The following is a 22,336-nucleotide window of genomic DNA, read 5'->3' as shown; positions in this document are numbered from 1 at the left end:
ACTAAGGGGAATCCTCACTATTCCTGCGAGAGAAAAAGTTCAAAGAAAAATGAAGATCTGTCTGGAAGGGAGGAAATAGGTTCAGCAGTTGAATCAAGAATACCTAAAGACAAAAATTTATCTACACCAAAGTGACATTTTTGCCAATTTACAAAGGAATATATGGAAGACACCATTCAAGCCCATGCCCTCAGTTGAGAGGAGGTGGTTTTACCACGAAGCTAAAAGTTTTACTATTCTCAACACTCTTTACTTTCCCTAGGAAGCAGCAAATCTCTTACTGCCATTTAGCACAATTTAACAAACCATTACATATCTGGGAGATTTGGACACTAGATGTTTTAGACTCCTAATTGACAATAGTTTGAGCTCTGTATAGGAGACTGCTTATCTCAAACTTAATTTTAGAAATACTTCTGCTTCTTTGAAATTTTTCAGTTTAACAAGAAAATACATTTGCAGGAGTAAAATGTACCTATTAGGAGAAATCAACATTTAACGTAGATAGAATTACACTTACTTGTCTTGGAAAGAAGACACAAATCCTATTTTCCCTCCCCCAAGCCCAGATTTTCTTAAGCTGAGGACTGTTCCATGCTAGAATCAAATCTTTACCCATCACTATCAGAAGATCTGCATGCAATATTGAGGTTTTCATTATTCATTCATAATCATTTAAATAATGACAAAAACAAACAACAGGATATTGCTTTCTCTCAAGCAGAGAGAAGCAGAGTAAATATAATTAGATTTTAATTTTAAAGAATGTGGATTTAAGTAATTTATGGTACCAGTACTAAGTATTACCAACGATAGAGCTTTGCTTTAATTATACCCTTCCTAAAACCTACAGGATTAGAAGCATTTATTGACTGTAAGCAGTGGCTGAAAAAGGACAAGAGACTCACAGCACTTATGAACAGCTGTCTATAAAGAAAAGGCAGAATGAGAACATGAAAGTGGTCACCAAGAGACAAAAGCACCCCAATGCTATTAAGTGGATTTTAGAAGCGGACAGGTACTCATAAACACATCACAAATTTGCCTGATCTCCAGGCTCCCCCTTTACTTCAAATACTTATGAACACCAACATTTTCATTGAGACCTTCGTATTTGTTCCCTGAAATGAACTGCTCACCTGTGCCTACTGCCACAGAAGTGAATAGCAAAGTTAATCAGTTGCACACTCTCAGTTTCCTTATGAGCATGAATGTGACGTTACGACCATTGAACTGTTGTACATTTACAACTTTGAAAATATTGAGAGGCCTACTATTGCTCTGCACTATTCAGGTCAATGCTTTTCAACACATGACATATAAAAGGAGAGAAGAATTCTCACTCACACAGGCAAGCCAATAATCTGCGGGAAAATAAAAGTGAAAATTCAGATTTCAACTCACAAAAATTGTAGATTATTTGCATTCTTACAGCAATTGTTAGGTAAACAGTTGAGATGCCTCACATGGAGACAAGGACTTCACAAAGTCAAAACGAGAAATCAATTTTATCAACTAGATTACTTTTATGCTGCAAAATCTTTGCATAAAGATTGTGTAATCTTTGTATAAAACTTTTTGTATAAATCTTTGTATAAATCTTTGTATAAAGCAGAGCAAGACTATTGAAAGAACGGTACCTCCTGTATACACTGACACATTACTTGTGTGTTGTATCCTGAAGAAACACCTCGAGCATACACATTTGGTTTGTTCCAGAATTTGCTCTGAAATCAAAAATACAAGTCAAGACCATGTATTCTGGTCAACTTTTCTGGAAATGAAGTAGATGTGGCAAAGATAAAGCTAATCATGTGATTAATGGAACAGACAGGCATGACAACCAGGAGATTGGTTTTAATTATTTTGGATGCAAACACTACACTGAAGCAAGGACTTATTATGCCAGGCAAAGTACAAGGACAAACTTCCCTAGCAACAAACAACAACTGTTAAATCCTGGAGGCTTTATTCTTTCATTCTATGACATTAAAGCACATATACCTTTCATTTTATACTGTTCTAGCAGTAGCACAATTGGGTTAATAAACTAATGTCTGCAACCCACCTGTAACTGTTATTCCTCTACCTCTTTCCTACCCTCACACTTTCTCAACAGGGTTTCACCTATTGATTACAGAGCAACATCTGTGGTTGCTTCCTAATTGAGCTCTCTCAAAATTATCTAGGCTGTTTGAAACATTTGTTTAAATCCACATCACTTTAAAAGGCTGGTATTAGGGAATTACGTCAGCCAATCTAAAAAGGGAGCAATCTATTGCAGTCACAATGGTGACAAGCAGCACAGGGTGGATCCTCAGATGGCCCTCAGAACAATATATTTTATTCATTTCTTATTTCTCTGCGGATGAGCTCCTCATCGGCATAGAATATAACTCCCTGGTTCCTACGCTGTTTAGAATACGTGTTTTTTTTTAAAGCTGAGACAACCTCTTACTATGATGTTACAAAAACAACTCTAAATATAGGCAAGTCATCTACAGGTTACAAATAACTCGTAATTGTTATGATGAATGTATGTTAAGTTGGTGGCGGGTTTTTTAAGCTTCCTCATCACTGAAAAACATAGTAGCTTTTACATTTAAAAAGCCTGGTTTGTACAGTAATTAGATTTTTTTTTATGTCATTTCTCAACAAGCTAAGTAATTTTAGATGTGCTACAAACATGCACTTAAAACCACTGTTCAGCAAAGTGTTAGCACTTTGCCTATATCAACATGTCAAGGTTTCATGGCATTATAAAAGTATACAGCTTACCTGAACCATTCCAGCTTCACTTCCCTGAAATGACTTCACATTTGGATTTGCCAATTATCAAAGGTAATTTCAAGTTGCCTCTCTCACATTTTTCACTTTAAAGGAAAAAAGGTTGTGGTATCTAAGACCTCAATGCAATAACTGCCATGTCTAACTGTCATTATATAATTTAACGCCAAACTACATAGCCTCTGATACCCTTTTGTTCAATATATACAAAATAAAATTATTATTCAAATATGTATACTTATCTTTCACTAATATCTTTAGAAAGATGTTTTGGGAGCATTAAAATATCTGAGGAGGCCAAATATATTTAAACTGAAGTAAAAATTTATCTTTTTATCTGCAAAACCACCGCTTACAGCAACTCCTTCTAAATGTAATACACTTGCCATACAAACTGCTGCGTATATTACCTTGGCATGCAATTAGAAGTTACTGGTCCACTAACTTTTCCCAGTTTACTGAAGAGAGTTTTATTCACTCAAACTGGTTACTTTTACCATAAGAGCAGCGTTATCATTTCACAGAAGGAGAGCCAAATCCCCACACTGCAATGAAATTTCATGTTGCAGTTCAGTTGCCTAAAGTTACCTACATGACAGCAATAGTCAGCAATGCTAAATGAATAATAAAGAAACAGGAAAAAAAAATACTTGAAAAATATCCAGGCAAATATGAAAGCATTTCTTTTCTGCAGCTGCAGCTCAGTCCGCTCAATGTACTGAGCCACCCAGGACACAATGTTCTGTTTCATGCAAAATGAACTAGTCTAGCCAAAACAAAAAGGCCTCTTTTACGTTTTCAACTTATCCAGCAGGTGAACGGAATGAAGATCAGTTACTCAAGCAGATCAGTAAGGAGATGTGCAGGAAGGAAAGGAAGAAAAAAGATCTCCAAGCAAGCAGAAACAGGCAGAGGACAGCAGCAACATCTTGAACTAATACAGCTGCAGCTTAAAGAGACACTCTTCCAAAGAATGAACCTGCCAAGTGACATCCAAAACACTACGCTCACATTTAAGCTGATTTATTTAGTGCATGACAATCAGTGCCAACTATGATAAAAGTTTCAGAGAAAACTTAAGAATGATAGTTTAAGACAAGACATTCCAATACCAGATTCAACAGAAAACATAAACTACCTCTGAGGACTGAAAAAGCCAAATAGATGTAAATTTATTTCAAAATAGTAAAACTGAAATGGCTCTGGTAAACTTCGTTTTCATACCAGCACTGAACTTTCCTATTTTGGTTCAGGGCTGCTTGGAGGGAAATTTTGCCTTTAAAAAAGCAGTTTGCGGCAGTAACAGGTTAATGCTGCTCTATTTCAGAGATTTAAGTCACAACATTGTCAAGCAGAGCTCTAAAAAATTGCACTGAGGCTTATCAAAGAAGCAACACCACACAGAGGATATTTGAGGGGTTTAAAAGTTTTTTTTTTGAAAAAGAAATCTTGGAGCCTTTAATAAAAAAAAAATGAACAAGTGATCAGAAACTTTCATACTGAGATTTTTACAGCAACAATACAATAAAATTGCACTGTAGTATTACTGATGAAATGCAAAACGAAGTCTTCACCAGAAAGCTTCTTAAAAAAAATTGAGACACTTACTAAAATTTTATTTCAAATCATCCTACATGTGAGACTACAACTCAGGAGAGGTAATAAGTCATTGCATAAGCACTAAAAAAAAACAAAACATTTTTCTATTCCAAATTATAACTCCACACTGTTTTAACTATATTTTTTAAACTGAGTAGATTCTTTAAAGGATCTACATTTGAAGTCAAGGTCACTTTTAGTACTATGGTCTATATAAAACAGATTCTGTGGTTTCCTTAACACATTGCTTTCAGGTTAAACATAGCTTTATTCCATGTTAAAGGGACTAGGCAAAGTAGAAAACTGTACACTCATTCTAAGAGATAGTGGGAATTCTAAATGGGATTTTGATAGTTAGCTACATTTTTAACAACAAGCCTTAAAAATAGCTTTATATAATACAAAAAATGTAACCTTAACACCTAGCAGTGTAACTCCCAAAGACTTTATTAGCGCCCACCACAGTAATAATCACTACAAAAGGAACATTTTAATTGCTATATCAAAATAGTCCAAAGGAGAGAACGTTTTCAGCAAGTGCTATGCTTCATTTTCTGGTCTCACAAACGTTTAAAATAAATAAATAAATAGAAACTGATCATTACAGTCACAAAAAGTTCATACAGGATGGTGGGAATTCGGGAACTTCACCTGTCTAATTTTATCATTTCAATGCAATATACTGAATGGTTAACTTTATGGTTTTTCTAAGCAGAGGTCTTCCGTGCAAGTACTGAGGAAAAAAGAAGCAATCAGTGAAGAAACTACACAGAAAACAACTCGAACCTCAGGAACTTCAAGATTTCTACTATCTTCTGAAAACACTCTACATACTTCAATGCAAAAATCTGCCACATGTTTTCATATGCTTTGTGAAAATAATTAAAAAGCTGCAAAAAAATAAGTCTCCTCCATCTCCAATTGTTGACTATCGAAAAATTGCAAATTAACTTAGAACACTGTAGGTGCACCACATAATACCTGTGCCATGAAAAGAGCCCACAATAAATTACTGTGAACTCTGAACCATAACGGGGAGGGGAGGGCGGGCAACAAACCAAACCCAAAACCAAAGCTACCTGCAAATAAGTTACTTGTATCCATACCACTTAAATGCCTACACTAACAGTGTATGAATTACTGATGTAGTAAAGAACAATGCACTGCTTTGTTTCAGTGGCACAGCAACCTTGTAACCAAATAATCCACGTGAGTCAGTATTTTTATAATTTTTTTCTCCAAACATTACTAAGTACTACTTCTGTGTTATGATCTTACGCCCTACCTTAAAAATGTGCTGTCTTATGTAGGACACAGCACAGAAATAAGATCCGTTTGCACTTAAAAGACTGAAAACATTAAAATCCGGTTAAGTACTAAAAAATTGAATCTACCTGATCTTTAACAGGTTTCATAAACCATGCTGGAGATAAAAAGGGAAACTGACATAAATGACTGAGAAGAAAAAGGCTGCTTCCTACACCATTATTTCATGGTACTACTCTAAAGGCTCTCCTTACGAGATCTCAGTTTCTATTTCCCCATTACTACCTATACAGTCATCACCATTAATGTCACCTTGTTCTTATGGGCACATAAATAGCCAGTAAAACATACCTTGTGTTTCACCACTCTGACAGCCCAAGGAGCCAAAGTATCAGTGTGAGAAAAATAAAACCAGGGCTCAGTTGAAAACTAATACAGATGCACAACTTCAAAGATTAGGGACACAACACTGAAGACACGCAATTAAGCACAAAGAAATGCAAAATGTAAACACTAAAAGTAATTTATATATTTACAACATATGCATATTTCTCCATATTTTCCTGTAATAAAAAACAGCACAGGAAAGAAAACCTAATAAAAGTACTTGTTCCAGTAATGGAGGAGTATGATGATTAGAACAGAAACCTTCACAGAACTATCAGGCAACCAAATTAACACTGGATTAAGAGGTACCATCTGATTCCTTAATTTAAAATATCCGTACTACACTTACCCAAGATAATGCCTACATTCAGCTACCAGAAAAAAGAATTCACTTTATACTGCTTTCCAGGGGAAGAAAGGGATTAGAAAGCCTTAAATCCAGCATCCAAATTAAATGCAAAAATTATTCATCTGAAATGATAGTGTAGAGCAACAGCACATGGACCTGTCAGGCTCATACACTCGGTCTGCTACATGCATAGTTTTTATTTTTTATATAAAGAGTATTTTATGCCATTATATTTCCTATTAAAAATCAATACATATTAAGCAACTCAAGCACTAACAGTTCTGTTTCCCCACCAGCCCAACATTCGCTGTATTAAAAAAGTCTAATATATATAAAAGTCTAACAGAGAAATTATATTCAGCAGGAACATTCATAAGTTATTCTTGTCCTGTCTTCTAAGCTGTCACAAGGAACAGTTTTCCAGTAACTTACAAACCTACTCAGTTTCTACCACTTTGTTTTTTCTAGCTTTATAAATAATTCCGCCTACTATTAGCACAAAGCTTTTTTTAAAGAAAAAAGTTGTATTTTGCTATATTCAAGCTAACAATGCAATTGCTACATTTGCTACATATTTATAATTACCTCCACAGGAGGTATATAAAAGATTAAGTATTCACTAAAAGCGAGGTCACCATTCTTGCCAAATAACCACATGTGATGAAACCAGATGGGGTTCAACACATCACAATAACAGGTCATCTTCTACAAACAAAGCTCAAGGCTCCATAATTCATTAAACAGTTAAAGTGTATTTTAGCAAGTACAACAAACATTTGGATTTTTTTCCCCAGTTCCCTAAGACCATTCCATCAACACAAAAAAAAAGGCTTTTTTCCTTTGTTACCTGCTATCATTGAACTAAATAATTGGCCATCATTGAACTAAATACTTATTTAAATTGTTTCCATAATCACAGAATGGTTTGGGTTGGAAGAGATCTTCAAAATCATCTAGTTCCAACACCCCTGCCATGATAACAAGGTATTTTTTTTATAGAATTACAAGCAGAAACTGTTCTTGTTTTATTTTTCTTTTGCCTTAAAAAAAAAGGGGCGACTTCACAAGATAGTAAGAACAAAGCAACCCAATAATCTCAATCAATCCACTCTTATACAAACCAAAAAGTTAATCCCCCAGCACTTTTCAAGAAAACTGTATTCCACATAATTATATAGAAGAGATTAAAAGAAATTCAATCAACTACAGGAAGAAAGTTTCAAGTTAAACTGAAACTAGGTTGAGACAATTAACCACCAAGCTTCTACAGACTACTTAATGCCAAAAGGCTCTTTCGGACACATTGCCACAGACAGAACCCTTGAAATGAAATCCTGAGTTTTGAGTGAGTCCAACAAGCTGATTCTGGATTTAAATTGCCAGCTGCATAACAGTAAAAACAAGAAAAGGACAAATGCCTACAATTTCACTAGGATTTTTTCTATCTACTGATTCTATATTCCTGTTCTTGTAAAACCTGTTTATTTCAAGCCAATGGCTGTACCAGTACCACTAAAACACACTCGGCTTGACAGCTCTATTAAGCTGAAGAAACAATTTATACAGATTAAATATAAACAAAATTCAAGTGTTGAGTCTCAACCTTACAAAGGCATTGATTAAGTCAAACTACTAAATCAACCTGTGTGTACTTAAGACTCTTTAGGTAAGAGTAACCTTGAGCCATGGTTTTCAGGGATTTCATTAATAATCTTGACTAGTTTTTCCATGGTATCCCTATGCAGAAAAACTTGATTATACCACCTTGAATTGCATAATAAACCTTAACATGTATTGTTTATTCCCCAGGAATCTGATCTTTCATCTACCCCAGGATCAATGCTATTAAAGAGCCTTTTAACTGGGAAAGAACTGTTGGCAAAACTGTCAAGGTAAACAAAGTTTCAAGTAATAGGTCAAATAAGACAAAAAAAGCGTCTGGGACACTTTGGGAAATTGAGCTCATTTGAATACATTTGAATACAGCTAAGTACTGGGTCAAATATCTAGGACAAGTAAAATCATCACAATCCATCTTAGAAACTGATCCTGAAAAGAGCCAGAGGAAGAAGGTGGCACAGAAAAAAAAAATAATAAAAAAAAAAAAATCAGCTTAGCCGCACTTCTAATGGGGTATCTCAGCAAACCATCATTTTTTGTTTTAAAAATACTTGGTATGATTAAAGGGAAGCAATGTTTACAGTCAGCAGTGATCTTACCAAGAAAATACTACACCCAAGGACCGGGTCCACTTCTCCAAACTCAAAGAGGGATCACACAACTACTCTCAGAATTTTAACACTTTAAAAACATGTTTTATCAAAATAGATTTGGGTTCAAGTCTGTTAATACTATCAGTTTCTAAGAATCCATACAGAGAAGTACTGCAGCTAGTAAAGAACTCCACTCTAGGAGATGGCTATAGAAGACCCAATAGTTACAGCTTCAGCTGAACTCAGAGCAGATGTTGTAAGTACATCAAACCACAGCAGCAACTGTTAAAACGTGTCTCTCTCACTTCAAGACAAAATTATAATAGGCAGAGAGAGATGTATCAGACACTGTAAGAAATGCCTTTGCAACCAAAATGCGTCCACCTAGTGCTGCAACTCTCAGGAAATTGTACAGCTTGTGTTACACAGGTGATCAGAGTATGGTAACCAGTATCCAATATCAAAACACATCAAGTTTATCTGCATTATAAGAAACCACTGTGAAACTACAATAGATCAAGTGCAGTAAGAGAACTTTATGTTTTAAAGGCAAATCAGAAAATGAACCTAACATGACAAGAGATTTAACAGCTCTGGAGAGCAGACCATTCAAAAGACTCTAACCCATCAAATTAACTGAGTCAGATTTAAGATGCGTCCAATGTACGCCAGCCAGTAAGTCAGGGATCAGATTTATCTTACCCTCAGAATCTTAGTAAGTAAATTCTGCCCACATGTAGTCTTAATCTTTGCTTAAGTGCCACTAACACATCTCTCAGTTAAGAGGGAATAAGAAAACAATCAGTAGTAAGAGCAGCTCTGAAGTTGCAAGCACTCACATGTATTTCAAATGTGTTTAGAAAAACCCACAAAACTCTACATAATGGAAAATGCATATGCATACACATTCAGCCAACTATTCTCAGATGTGAAAATAAGCATTAAGGTCCACCTTCAAGAAGCACTGAAAATAGTAAGCTAAATACTAGAAGCTCCATTAATTTTCTTCCACAGATGCATTTTTGGAGAATTCACAGAACCTGACCATTTTCCCCTATGCTGGTGGCACACCTTTAAGCATACTTGATTCATAAATAAGGCTGAGTCTACATAAATTTGGTCACCTTTCAAACAACAGTAGCTAATGCCACTGAAACTCTTCCATAACATCTCCAGTTTAGTAGAGGACAATGCACAAGAAGTAAGCATCTGGAAACAAAACTGCTTCATGATAGAATTGCGAACATGCAGGGGGAGAGGGGAACTGTGTTTTTTAGTTCAGCTGCACAGCCTCTGAAGAGACTAAATCTAAACTAAACAAAACTCAGCTGTGAACTTAGCAGTAAATCACTGTCACAATTTTTCCAGAAGGACACCTGAAAATGATCAAGAATGGTTAATGATACACACTACTTTACCCAAGAGCCAAAACAGCTCCAGGATTTAGAAAGCAGAAATCCAAGACTGAGAAGTATGGTATATACAAGGTATAATGCAAGCCTTTGTTACCATCTTTTTTCCAACTCCAGTTCTTCCCAGAAGTCTAACAGACAAATAATGTTTTTACCAAAAAAAAAAAAAAAAAAAAAAAAACAAAACAGAAAACATATGTTGGTAAGTAAAACACAAAACCCAAGAACCTTTGCAGTCACCAACATATCATGCAGAGATTTAAGACATGGAAAGTCATATATCATGTAAAGTAAAAAAACCCCAGGTTTTCAAACATGTTTATGGTAACCAACAGTCATTTCATTACATGTGCTAGTGAGCAGTCTAACTACATTAAAAAATACTTCCTTCACTTAACTCCTTCCCCTAAATTTATGGAATACTCTTACACAGGAGCTCATGAAATTATACACATATTTAAATGACCCTAAGCCACTACCAACATCATCTCACTTTTACCCTGCTCTTGACTTTACAGTACTTGAGGCTAAACTTCTGAAGAGCTTTTGGTTAGCTTAAGGATAATGTGTCTTCCTCAATATTAGGCTTTATGGTCATATTTAAGAGTGTATCGTCAAACAATCCATCCCATTAGTAACATAATCCACCCCACTATAGCTAAACATATAATGATGTATTTCTTCCATTACCTGTCTCTGAAATATAAACAACAGGATTCTGCTTTAGAACTTTATCACGTTTTGAAGTAGCTGCTTTTTTCTCAGATTCCTTCTTGGATTTTTTCACTGACTGCACCTCCTCTTCTGAATCTGTATTTCGAACACAACATAAATTTAGATTTCTTCTACATACATACAAGCTTTAAGTAATAGATCACATAACATTTATTAACACATGTTCACATATAATCAATTGAATAAGAAAAAGATATCATATGGAAGGTCAGAGCACAGCTTTATTCTTCTCCATCAGCTAATAGCCTAGCCACCATTTGGTCCAGCACATAGATGACTAAATGAAAATCTGGTCAGAACTCAGTCTAGAAATTGGGTTTTGTTTACATAAGAAGAAATATTTAGTTACTTATTCCAAGAATTGCTATGCTCATATAAAAACCTTTCTGAAAAGGAATGCAACTCTCAGAGTACCACAGCAGATTACTAAACAAGTACACACTCAGTAAGTAAAAAAAACAGTCCACCCCACCCAAAACCCACCCAATCCAAACAACATACACACCACAACAAACTTTCAACTTAGATTCGCAAGACTGGTTAAATGTTTATGGTATCATATATTATGCTGGTGTACTCTATGGGACCTATTCCAAAAGCGAACAAGCTAACAACAGGGTAAAAAGAGATCACTAAGGTTGTACTCGATTCAGCAGAACACTGGTAGACTTGCCACTCACCTCACCAACCATTCTCCATATCCCACAAGTTGTTAAGATGACAAACTTACAGCACTGTGGATTATATATCATAGAATCATAGAATCATAGAATAGTTAGGGTTGGAAAGGACCTCAAGATCATCTAGTTCCAACCCCCCTGCCATGGGCAGGGACACCTCACACTAAACCATCCCACCCAAGGCCTCATCCAACCTGGCCTTGAACACCGCCAGGGATGGAGCACTCACAACCTCCCTGGGCAACCCATTCCAGTGTCTCACCACCCTAACAGGAAAGAATTTCCTCCTTACATCTAATCTAAACTTCCCCTGTTTAAGTTTTAACCCGTTACCCCTTGTCCTGTCACTACAGTCCCTGACAAAGAGTCCCTCCCCAGCATCCCTATAGGCCCCCTTCAGGTACTGGAAGGCTGCTATTAGGTCCCCACGCAGCCTTCTCTTCTCCAGGCTGAACAGCCCCAACTTCCTCAGCCTGTCTTCATATGGGAGGTGCTCCAGTCCCCTGTTTAAATCTTTAAGACTGAAACACTGAATTAAACACGCACATACTGGTGAATACTGGGGTTGATCCAAGAGCAGTTAAGAGAGGACAGACGCCTCGTTTCAGCATCACTGGATGGAGTCAGGCCATACAAGTGGTCTTACTGTTTCCCCAGCAGCCAAATAAGTAAATGGGGCAAACTATAGAAGTTGGGACAACTAACAAGCATAAGAGAGGGCTACTCTTCAAGGCCTACCTTTATCCATGATAAACACTACATATTCTTAATTACAATATCTATTAAAGGCAGCTATAGTCAATTGACTTGAGTCAGCTGAGTCCCATCTCATCATTGTCTCACATCCATCTCCCAAAAAAGCACACATACTTTTCTCTCTTCAAGAACTTAGAACCCCATTTTTCTTTTCCCCTACTACTAATGAGCTAGAACTTGCAAGATCTCCAGACAGTATCAGCACTTTACAAATAGCTGTTAAGTTATACATTACTTTTGTACTCCAACTTTTAATGCAGAAATATTTCTACTGCCATTCCTCATGCTAAAGAAGAACTGCTTATAGAACAGTTTATCTGAAGATTAGAACACATTTCTATATATAATAGCCTTATTCTTACAGATGTTTGTGATCAATTTAAATATAAAACTATGAACATTTACTAGACTTTTTTAACAGACAAGAAACGCAAGTTTGCCTTTTAGAACAATCTCCTTGTTCACACAGGCACAGAAATGTGAAATTGCAGTATATGATCAGCCTCCTGTACCCCGCATAGGATGTTATTTATCCCTAAAACAACAGGAAACCAAAAATTCCACACTATTTATATACATTTTCATAATAAAAAAAGTTAGCAGTTTTGATTGAATTCACTATCTGAATGGGTTTTGGTGGGTTTCTTTTTTGGTTTGGGATTTCAGATTAACAGATGTTTTCTTAAAAATTACTTTGCAATGTATATGTCATGCATGGCACACACTGCACTTTTACTATTATCAAACATATTTTGCTATCCAGGAGTAATTCCTGTGAAAAATGTTTTTAACTCCATTTACTGAAAAAAAAAAAAAAACCCACAAAAAAAAACCACCCAAAAAACCCCCACCAAACTAATCACAGCTTTCTTTCAGATGGACCATTTACCTAAATCAACCTTGAATGCTGGTGCAAAAGATGCAAAGGAGCATAAGGAGCATTCAGAAACAACCATGAACACTACCTGAATCGTAGATTATTCTTTTTTTCTTTTTTGCCCGCTTTTGTTTGGAATCATCATCTTCACTGGGTGAATTATTCACCTAAGAGTAACAGTCCATTAGTTCAACCAGTAAACAGGTCTTTCCAGCTTTTACTCAGTTACACATTCAAATTTATGAGTTTCAAACAAATTCTAACATAAATTATTTATTTGCCAATATTCCACTTATGTACAGTCTTGCTTAGACCATGGGTGGGAGAGTGAAAGATGCAGGGCAGAGCAAATAAGAAACTGCAGCAGTGAAACTAAACATGCTCCAAGCAAATCATACATGATTATGTTGAGAATAAATATCAAAGTTTAATACAAATTAAATTAAAATAGATTTTCAAGCACTTCCAACTTTTTATTCATAAAAAGATACTGCACAGTCCCACCAGAAATAGAGATCATACAGATCAACAGGCTGCTTGTATGGAATTCAGCTTTCACTTTTGGTTCTATTCTTTTTATGGTTTCGCTGTAACCACCAGAATTCAACGTAATTTTGGAGTAGAATACAGCCCATTGAAAAAGGAAAAAAGCATACACCACACTTAAAGCTAGCCTGATTTCTTATTTGGCATCCTGTTTGCCTGCAGCTTGTCAGCTCACCCATTAAGCATTGCAGCTACCAAGAGATTACAAGCTACCAAGAGATTGCATCAGTGGTCAGAGTTGACAAACAGGCTCTATCTAGCATCAGCTACTACTAAACTGTCTCAAGGAAACCTTTTTTTTTCTTAAAAAAAAAAAAAAAAAAAATTACAAGTTTTGGATATTAAAAAAAAAAAAAAAAATCACAAGCTGCACAGATAGGAAGTTCCTTGGGGCTACCAAACTGTGCTTGTTTTGTAGTCATGCACAGCTGTAAATGCTTCTAAAAATATAATTCTAGATAAGCATAGCTACACATTTTATAATCTACATTCAATTCTGAAACCTTTGATGTAACTGGAGAATTGCAAAGTAGAAATAAAAGATCACATGACATAACTGCTGTGTCTTTCAGCTGCACTGAATGGTCCTTTATTTTCACACTGAAACAAGTGAAATTACACAGCCAATTTTTAAGTAACATCTTACTTCATGACTGTGGTGCTTCACATTAAATCTCCATCCCATTAAAAATCCTTCCATTCTGCAGGTGATTTTAAAATCCTTTTTTGCCACCCCTTTCTTTTTTATGCAGTTTAGATAATTGTGCAAGGCAGTGACATCTCAAGCTAGACCATGTCACCCAAGGCTCTGTCCAGCCTGGCCTTGAACACTGCCAGGGATGGAGCATTTACAACTTCTTTGGGCAACCCATTCCAGTGCCTCACCACCTTCACAGTAAGTAACTTCTTCCTTATATCTAACCGGAACTTGCCCTGTTTTAAGTTTAAACCCACTACCCTTCATCCTATTGCTACAGTCCCTGATGAAGTATCCCTCTCTGGCATCCTTGTAGGCCCCCTTCAGGTACTGAAAGGCTGCTATGAGGTCTTCCCGATACGTCTACATCTTCTATGCATAAGCCGCAACCTTAACTAAAAAATTAGATAAGCTGAGCTACTTAGAGAACTTTCGACTACAGCTAAAACAACTTCAAATAGATCGGATTATTCCTACATTAGCACCTAAACCTAAGAACTTCTACCTACCTCTCCCATGCCCTACAACCCAAATATTTTTTTTAAATTTGCAATCTTCTTCACCACCTATAGTTTTGCTGCAAGAAGTTAATATTAAGTGGTAGCTTCCTCCCATGCCTATGAGAACAACTGACATACGGCACTTTTTTCAGTACTTAAGACCTATGACTTTAAAAATGCTAGATACACAAGCAATCCTATATCCAACAAACCAAGCATTTCACAGGTAAGAAAAGCAAAACTAACCTTAGTCTCCTTTTCCCTTTTCTTCCCCCGTGAGGGTCCTTCACCATTTTTAATGTTTGCACTCTTTTTCACTGTCTCACATTCTTGTCGCCTTCCAGGAGTTACAACATCGAAGAATTTCCGGATATCCTGGGTAAAGGGAAAATTCATTTATAAATTTTTCAAACACAGACAGCTCTCAGAAGTTTCACACTACAAACAGCAAAGCACTTCAGTTACTTTGTCAGCAAATCCATTATAATATTTGATGATCTTGAAATTTTGTTCCCAATTAAGCAAACAAAGCCCAGCTAGTCAAACATAGCTGCTCAGACACCAACCATTTTTCTCTTGTCTTTGAATCATGAAAAAAAGAGTTAATTTCTCTCTTAGCTGGACATCTTCACCAACACACGCTTCCACTAGCAGCGGAAACAAACTTCCAGTAGCGGTGAAATATAGTGACATATGACAGATCACAGAATCACAGAATCCCAAGGGTTGGAAGGGACCTCAAAAGATCATCTAGTCCAACCCCCCTGCAAGAGCAGGGTAACCTACAGTACATCACACAGGAACTTGTCCAGGCGGGCCTTGAATATCTCCAGTGTAGGAGACTCCACAACCCCCCTGGGCAACCTGTTCCAGTGCTCTGTCACTCTTACAGTAAAGAAGTTCTTCCTGATGTTAACGTGGAACTTCCTATGCTCCAGTTTACACCCATTGCCCCTTGTCCTATCACTGGATATCACTGAAAAAAGCCTAGCTCCATCATCCTGACACCTACCCTTTACATATTTGTAAACATTGATGAGGTCACCCCTCAGTCTCCTCTTCTCCAAGCTAAAGAGACCCAGCTCCCTCAGCCTCTCCTCATAAGGGAGATGTTCCACTCCCTTAATCATCTTTGTGGCTCTGCGCTGGACTCCTTCCAGCAATTCCCTGTCCTTCTTGAACAGAGGGGCCCAGAACTGGACGCAATATTCCAGATGCGGCCTCACCAAGGCTGAGTAGAGGGGGAGGAGAACCTCTCTTGACCTACTAACCACTCCCTTTCTAATGCACCCTAAGATGCCATTTGCCTTCTAAACAAATACAATGTGACAAAATGACAAATGACAGATACAGTTAGAATTCTTTTTTTCATAACTAATCACCACCAGCCTAGCCCAAAGCATTTCTGTAGTCAAAACCATCAACTCAGCAATGAGGCAGCGTCCAATCTAGAAAGACAGAAAAGCACCAAGAGCTAGGAACAGCCAAGTAGTGGGACATACCACATCCTCCACCTTCTCATAAATTTAGGACAATAACTGAGTAAACGCAATTTCAATCATTAAAAACAACAGCCAGCAAGAAACAGATTAAAATCTGAACAAAGAACTTCCTACAAAGAGCTCAAAAAAGCCTATTCATAATCTTATTTTATTATCTGACCACAGTACAACCACAAGAAGCTTCTTTTAAGCTATACAGATCAGCAGCTGAAGCTTCAATTTTAAAAAAGCACTATTATACACACAAAGCCAAATCTGACTTCCATTGGAAATACTAGTATTTCAGTTTTATTAAAATTAAAACTGAGAAATGGCATACCTGGTTGTTAAGAATAACTTCAGGGGTAGCAGCCATTTTAGAGGAAGAAAATGCATCCTGTGGCCTAAATATATAGCAGGTAAAGGATGTGGATTAGGACTATATTCTACCCAGCTGATAGCTATTCCCCATCATTGAGTTCATCTGGGTAGTTTGTTTATTCTTACAGGGAAGTACAAGCAAAGCAGTAAACTTTGAAGAAAACTCCACAAAAGTCTGATGGACCAGGAGTGTTTCAGGCTGCTTTTCAAGAGTTCCCTGGTTGTTTGGATTTTCAGAGCCTATAGGGCTTAAAATCAATGCAATATGTAATTTGAAAGCATACACAAAATATAGGCCACGTAAAGATTTATTTAGTGTATTTAGCTTAAAACAACTTTGCAGAACCAAAAATGTTGTTTCCTGTAAAAATTTAGACTTCTCGTGTTTTACCTGCATATAATAATATGGATTCAGCGAAAAACGCAATGGTAGACTGGGAAGCATTCTTTCTCAATGAGACTTCATACATTTCCATCTATGGAATTTACACCTTGAGGCATAAATTTTCAACACTCTGCTATTTTACATGTACTCCTACAATATAAATGCAGTACTATATAAGCTCTGAAATTCTGACTGCCAATACCTATAGCTAACAGGTCTGAAGAAAGCAGCTACTTAAAAAGTCTAAATGTAGATTCATGGACTCGATCACTCAATCATTATTACTGACTTCTTTTTAGGCTTAAGGTAACATAGGCAACAAAAAATTTGTTCAAAGTCTCATTAGATCTTTTATGTAGTAAAATAGTTTAAATATTTACTACAATGCTGCAAAATAAAGTTACTTTTAAGTTTTCATTTCTTTTATAGTTTGTACTTTTTGGCTTAAAATATTTGGAGACTAAATTTTAGATCAATAGTAATATTATTCTTGTATTTTAACTAAAAACAGCTAGTAAGTGAGTTGCTCTGCAAACACTGTATGCAATAATATTACACTACTTTTTTAATAGACTTACACAAGAAAATATCATCATACCCTGGTTTCTAAAATGCAGACTTAAGAAAGAAAAATATATTAAATTGCCCTTCCTGCCCCAGCTTCCTCCACTATTTTCATACCACAGCTCCTGAACCGCTAAGGCCTAAATTATAACATGTAAATTATTATTTTCTTCCTCATCAGTTCTCATATGTTATCAAGTTAGCTCTTCATAAGTACCTTTAATTCACAAAATTCCACAGAGCAACAATAGTTATCTTTCAGTAAAGCTTTTATCCAAGAATCATGAGAAACAGAATTTTCATGCCCTTTTCTAAGAGGTGCCAGATAAATCCTTAGTTCATTGCAGAAGTTTTAAGACTATTTATTTATAAAATACTATATAAGCTTAGATCCCAGACAGGATCACTTGTGTCCCTTCTGGGTTTATCTATTTAACATACTTTGATCATCTTATTGGTATATAATGCTATGCATATACAAGTTCACCAGGTGGAAAAACTGTGTATGCTTAGCTTCTATCCATTCCAATGAGGAAAGGTACATACCAATGTAACTAAAAAGTTTCCTTCTAGAACTTTCCCCCAAAACCTACAGAAGCCATCAGTCTTATGTATCCTGGAAATACACTCACCAGCATGGCTGTCCCAGGTGGTTCCCTTGCCCAGAAGGCTAAAATTAAAGAGGCGAGATTCTATTACTGTGGTCTCGCCCATGGGTGCTTCAGCAGCAGCACCAGGACATGTAAATTTGAGCAGTTCTACCCAAGGAAGAGGTGGAACTAAGTAAGAATTTCTGATCATTCTCACTAAATTAGGGAGGTAATTGATGCATAGCATCTGAACAGCCTAAAAGCTGTGTTCAGGTGTACATGCACAGCCTAAAATGCTGTGTTCAGGTGCACTGGTTCCTGCTGAACTATCTTAGTAATTGTATGATCTCAGCAATGGCTGTGCTATCTAGTTCTTGCCAATTTTGACTACTGCTTTAATCCTCCACCTTACACAATAATAGGAGACCACAGCAATTCATCCTGCCAAGTTGCAGGTTTACCCTTGAAAGACTTGTATCTGTCTGTTTTACTGAGAATAACATGGATAGAAACTGAAACTCCTTTGTCAGGTAGCACAAAGACTGGTTACTCAAAGAGTTTATCAGGGTGACTTTTAAGACTTTAGTAAATACCCAGCTCAAAAAAGTCAGTTATAAACACCATAAACATTCCATACTGGGTTTTTTCCTGCATTTCAAAAGCCCCCTACACCAACAATCAACTACTTTCATGTTAGAACCACCTCAACCTAACAGTAATAGGCAGTGTTTCAGAAGGGTAGCGTTCAGTAAGTTAAAATACTTTCCAAAATAACATCATATAATTGTTTGCATGTCAAAATACAACACCAGATAGAAACTTGAATTTCACCAATCTAGCTCAGTGACTGCAACAGAAAGTAATGCAACTTGTTTAGGTATTCTTAAGTATGTCCACAAGAGCCTTGCATCAAAAGATTAATTTATTTACAGATGCTTACTTGAGTGTAAATTTTGTGCAAACATCAGTCCTGTCATCTGGTGTGTCCAAAAAAACTGCACTAACTGAAATCAAATTTATAGTTTCACTTCAGTAGTACTTGCTTGGATAACTACACTTAACGTTCACTGATGGTGGTTCTGCAGCACAGGTACTACACAGTATTTTTTGAGCACTACCACAGTTCTAAGTACACAGCAGCTGATGCTACAGCTCCAGCTGTATGAGTGTCTCCCTCAGCTAAGGGCAACTCAAGTAGCCCCCACTCCTAGTCATCCATTCCCTCAGTACAGCATTCTGCTTGGGAACTGGGTCAGGTCACTAATCTGGGTAAAAAAATAAATCCCTTCTAAGTCAGATCAGTTCATTGTGTAACTCCACACACATCAGTTCAGCACAGCTGAGAAGATGCTGCAGAACCAACCCAACCTAGGCTACTTACGTTTGGCACTATATGAAAACCTTACATGGTTACTAACATCACCGTATTTCTGCTTCTATCTCCGCAGCTGCACCAGTGATGGTTTTACAGCCTTTTCTCTCCAACACTGAAAAGGGAATGGGCTGAAGAAACCCATTCTCTCCCTAAAATGATGGTTGTCCTTCCCCTTTCTAAAAAAGTGCCAGACATTCCGAGACACGTGACATTCAGAACACTACATAGAGGGAGAAATCCTTTATCCCAGGAAGGTGGGAAAGGAGGAAGTAAGTCTTCCAGTAAGGTCAGTTTTCTAAAAAGGTGATGGCAGGAGAGGCAGGCTTGCCCTTGTACATAAATTTAATGTCATCAGCCACCCCAGCAAACCATGGACACATCACAGCTTAATAATCTTGTGATTCTTAGCGCCGGCAGACTTCTGTCAGTACTGCGAAACACTCAAGAGTTTATTGCCCACCATTGCTGAGCATCAAGTGTAAGATATAAACAAGGTTAAACACTGTAGAATCCAAAATCAAACTTGAACTTTACTGGCTTCGAACAGCATTTGTAGTTAAGCCAGTAAACACCTGCACAGAAACTCTGCCTTAGTAGAAGGAAACTTATCTGAGCCAGAAATTAGCAGGGGATGCCATCTTACGATGGCCAAGTAAGCGAGCAGTACTGCGGCCAGCACACATACACGCGTACATTTACAAACTCTTTACATCCTACTGAGAGTTGCACCCTTCATTACTTATAAGCAAGTCTTTACTTCTAGACTTTTACGTTCGTTTTTCACCACTTGAATTGCTTTCTGCAAATACTGCACACTGTCCAATTCGGCAGCAGGAACGCCTTCACGTATGCCGCCACTGAAGTTAGAGTGAGAAGGTGCGCAGGCTGCGTTCGGCGGGAGGCTGGCGGGGCCGCCTTTCCCCCGAGCGAGCCCGCAGCCCGGTTTCGGGAGGGAAACCGCAGGGGCGCAGCCGCTTCCCCTGGGGACAAGGGCACAAACCGGGGCTCGTCCCCGGTCAGGGGGTTGCTTCCTAGCACGCGCGGAGGGCGCGCGCGGCTCGGCGGCGGGGGGCCTCTCCCGTGCAGCCTCACAACCGCTCGCCCACAGCACACGGCCTCCCCGCCCGGGGCCGCCCGCTGGCGACGGGACCCAGGCTCGCCTCGGCTCAGCGTACGCCGGGTTCCAACGGCCCCAACTGCCTCGGGGCTGCCGCCACGCACCGGGGCAGACGCGCATCCGCCGCCGGCGGGACGCTGCGCAACGCTCCCTCCCTCCCTCCCTCCCTCCCTCCCTCCCTCCGTCCGTCCGTCCGTCCCTCCGTCCCTCCGTCCCTCCGTCCCTCCGTCCCGCCCGGGAGGAGCGGCGCTCACCATGCTGCCGGCGCCGGCTGGTCTCTAGCAGGACAGCGCCAGGTCCATACCTCCCACCTTCGCGCCAACTCTCGCACCCCGGCGCGCGGCACTGCCGTCACAGCTGCGACGGGCGGGGCGGGGCGGGGCGGGGGTGGTGTCGGGAGGAGCCGCCGCCTGCGCGGCATCATGGCGCGGGCGCTTCCCTGCTGCCGCTCCCTCGCTGCCAGTGCGGGGGTGAGGGCCGGTTCCGTGGCACCGGGCCGCACGGCCTCTAACGGCGGTGCTGAGTCGGGCCGGCTGCTGCGGGTATGGCCTGCGGTAACGGGAACGGGCCCAGCAGCGCGCGTCAGAATGTAGGGCGGCAGCGCCGCAGGGAATCGCTGTGGCCCAGGGCTCCTCTGACTGAGAAGGGAAGCTGGCAGCCGTAACCGCTGCAGCAGACAAGCGAACAGTGCCAGGCTCGTTGCGATACACCGGGGTTTAATGCATTGAGGCAAACGAGGCATCCCAAGTGCGTGAACGGCCATTTCTGGAGCGCTGAAGCGCAGTTTACATCAGGAGAACAGAACAAGTTGTGCTAAAGTCTAGAGGCAACTTCGGAGTATGTAGCTGCTGTACCACCGCAGTATCTTTTAACTAAAAATAGTATTTTAGTGCAGTCACTGTAAGTCAGGTCTGTGTCAGTGCAGAATATACAGTCATTGCCCTGTGCTGAATTGCTTGTTGGTCACTTCATTCTTCTTTCCTGGTTGTGCAGGAAGTCTCAGGATTTAATTCCTCTGGCATATTCTCTGCCTTGATTCCTCTATGGTATTTTCTCCCATGCGTTAAGGCTTAGTAGAGCTCAGAGCCTACATCTGAGGAGTCAAAGGGAAACTAGAAAGCTATACTCTGTCTTCACCCATCATTTAATTTCTAATAAATGTCTAATGAAATCTTACGTGTTTTCTTCCATTTTTTCCATGTGCTTGCTGAACACTGGGAAGAAATAAACTTGGGCAAACCCAGTAAAAACCATTTCCCTCTCAGTAATCACTCATCTGATGTTTAGATTCTGCCAACTGAACTGCTAATTGTTGTGAGTCTTGGAAAAGAATGGGAAGGCCAAACAGAATTTGTGACGTTGAAACTACCCATGAAAAAGGCGGAGATTTGTACTTGTCTCAAAGTGCAGTTTCTAGTATTGTAATTCGTATATATTCTGTATTCATTTTCATTCCTTTTTTTGTTTTTGCCTCCAAGAACAAGTGACTGTCTACATGGTGGTCTGGTCAAACTCCAGCAAAGATAATTACATAGAGATACAGAGATAAAAGTCAGATCTTGTTCTATCTGAGAAAACATGAATGCAGATGATACCTATTACCATTCCTGTTTAATTCTTTAAATTGGACTTTAAGTAA

General features: G+C 38.6%; 1 protein-coding gene across 2 annotated transcripts in view; it reads right to left on the bottom strand.

Annotated features, from left to right (window-relative positions):
- Positions 1-21,056, bottom strand: part of RFC1 (replication factor C subunit 1) — a 40,194-nt gene extending 19,138 nt beyond the window's left edge. Inside the window, exons 1-4 of one of the 2 annotated variants that reach the window (XM_065698881.1) lie at positions 20,952-21,056; positions 15,051-15,179; positions 13,150-13,228; positions 10,704-10,823 (exon numbers count right to left, since the gene is read on the bottom strand). In XM_065698881.1, the coding sequence (XP_065554953.1) occupies positions 10,704-10,823; positions 13,150-13,228; positions 15,051-15,179; positions 20,952-20,954 (331 nt within the window). In that variant the 5' untranslated portion in view covers positions 20,955-21,056. Of the gene's footprint in view, positions 1-10,703; positions 10,824-13,149; positions 13,229-15,050; positions 15,180-16,625; positions 16,685-20,951 lie in introns of those variants that run through there. The other variant, XM_065698871.1, reaches the window with a different exon arrangement.
- Between the last annotated feature and the right edge of the window lie 1,280 nt (positions 21,057-22,336).

This window comes from Lathamus discolor, chromosome 1 (assembly GCF_037157495.1).
Source record: "Lathamus discolor isolate bLatDis1 chromosome 1, bLatDis1.hap1, whole genome shotgun sequence".
NCBI classification, from domain to species: domain Eukaryota; kingdom Metazoa; phylum Chordata; class Aves; order Psittaciformes; family Psittacidae; genus Lathamus; species Lathamus discolor.
The sequence above is the reverse complement of the archived record's forward strand: the minus strand, read 5'-3'. Positions and strand labels throughout refer to the sequence as shown.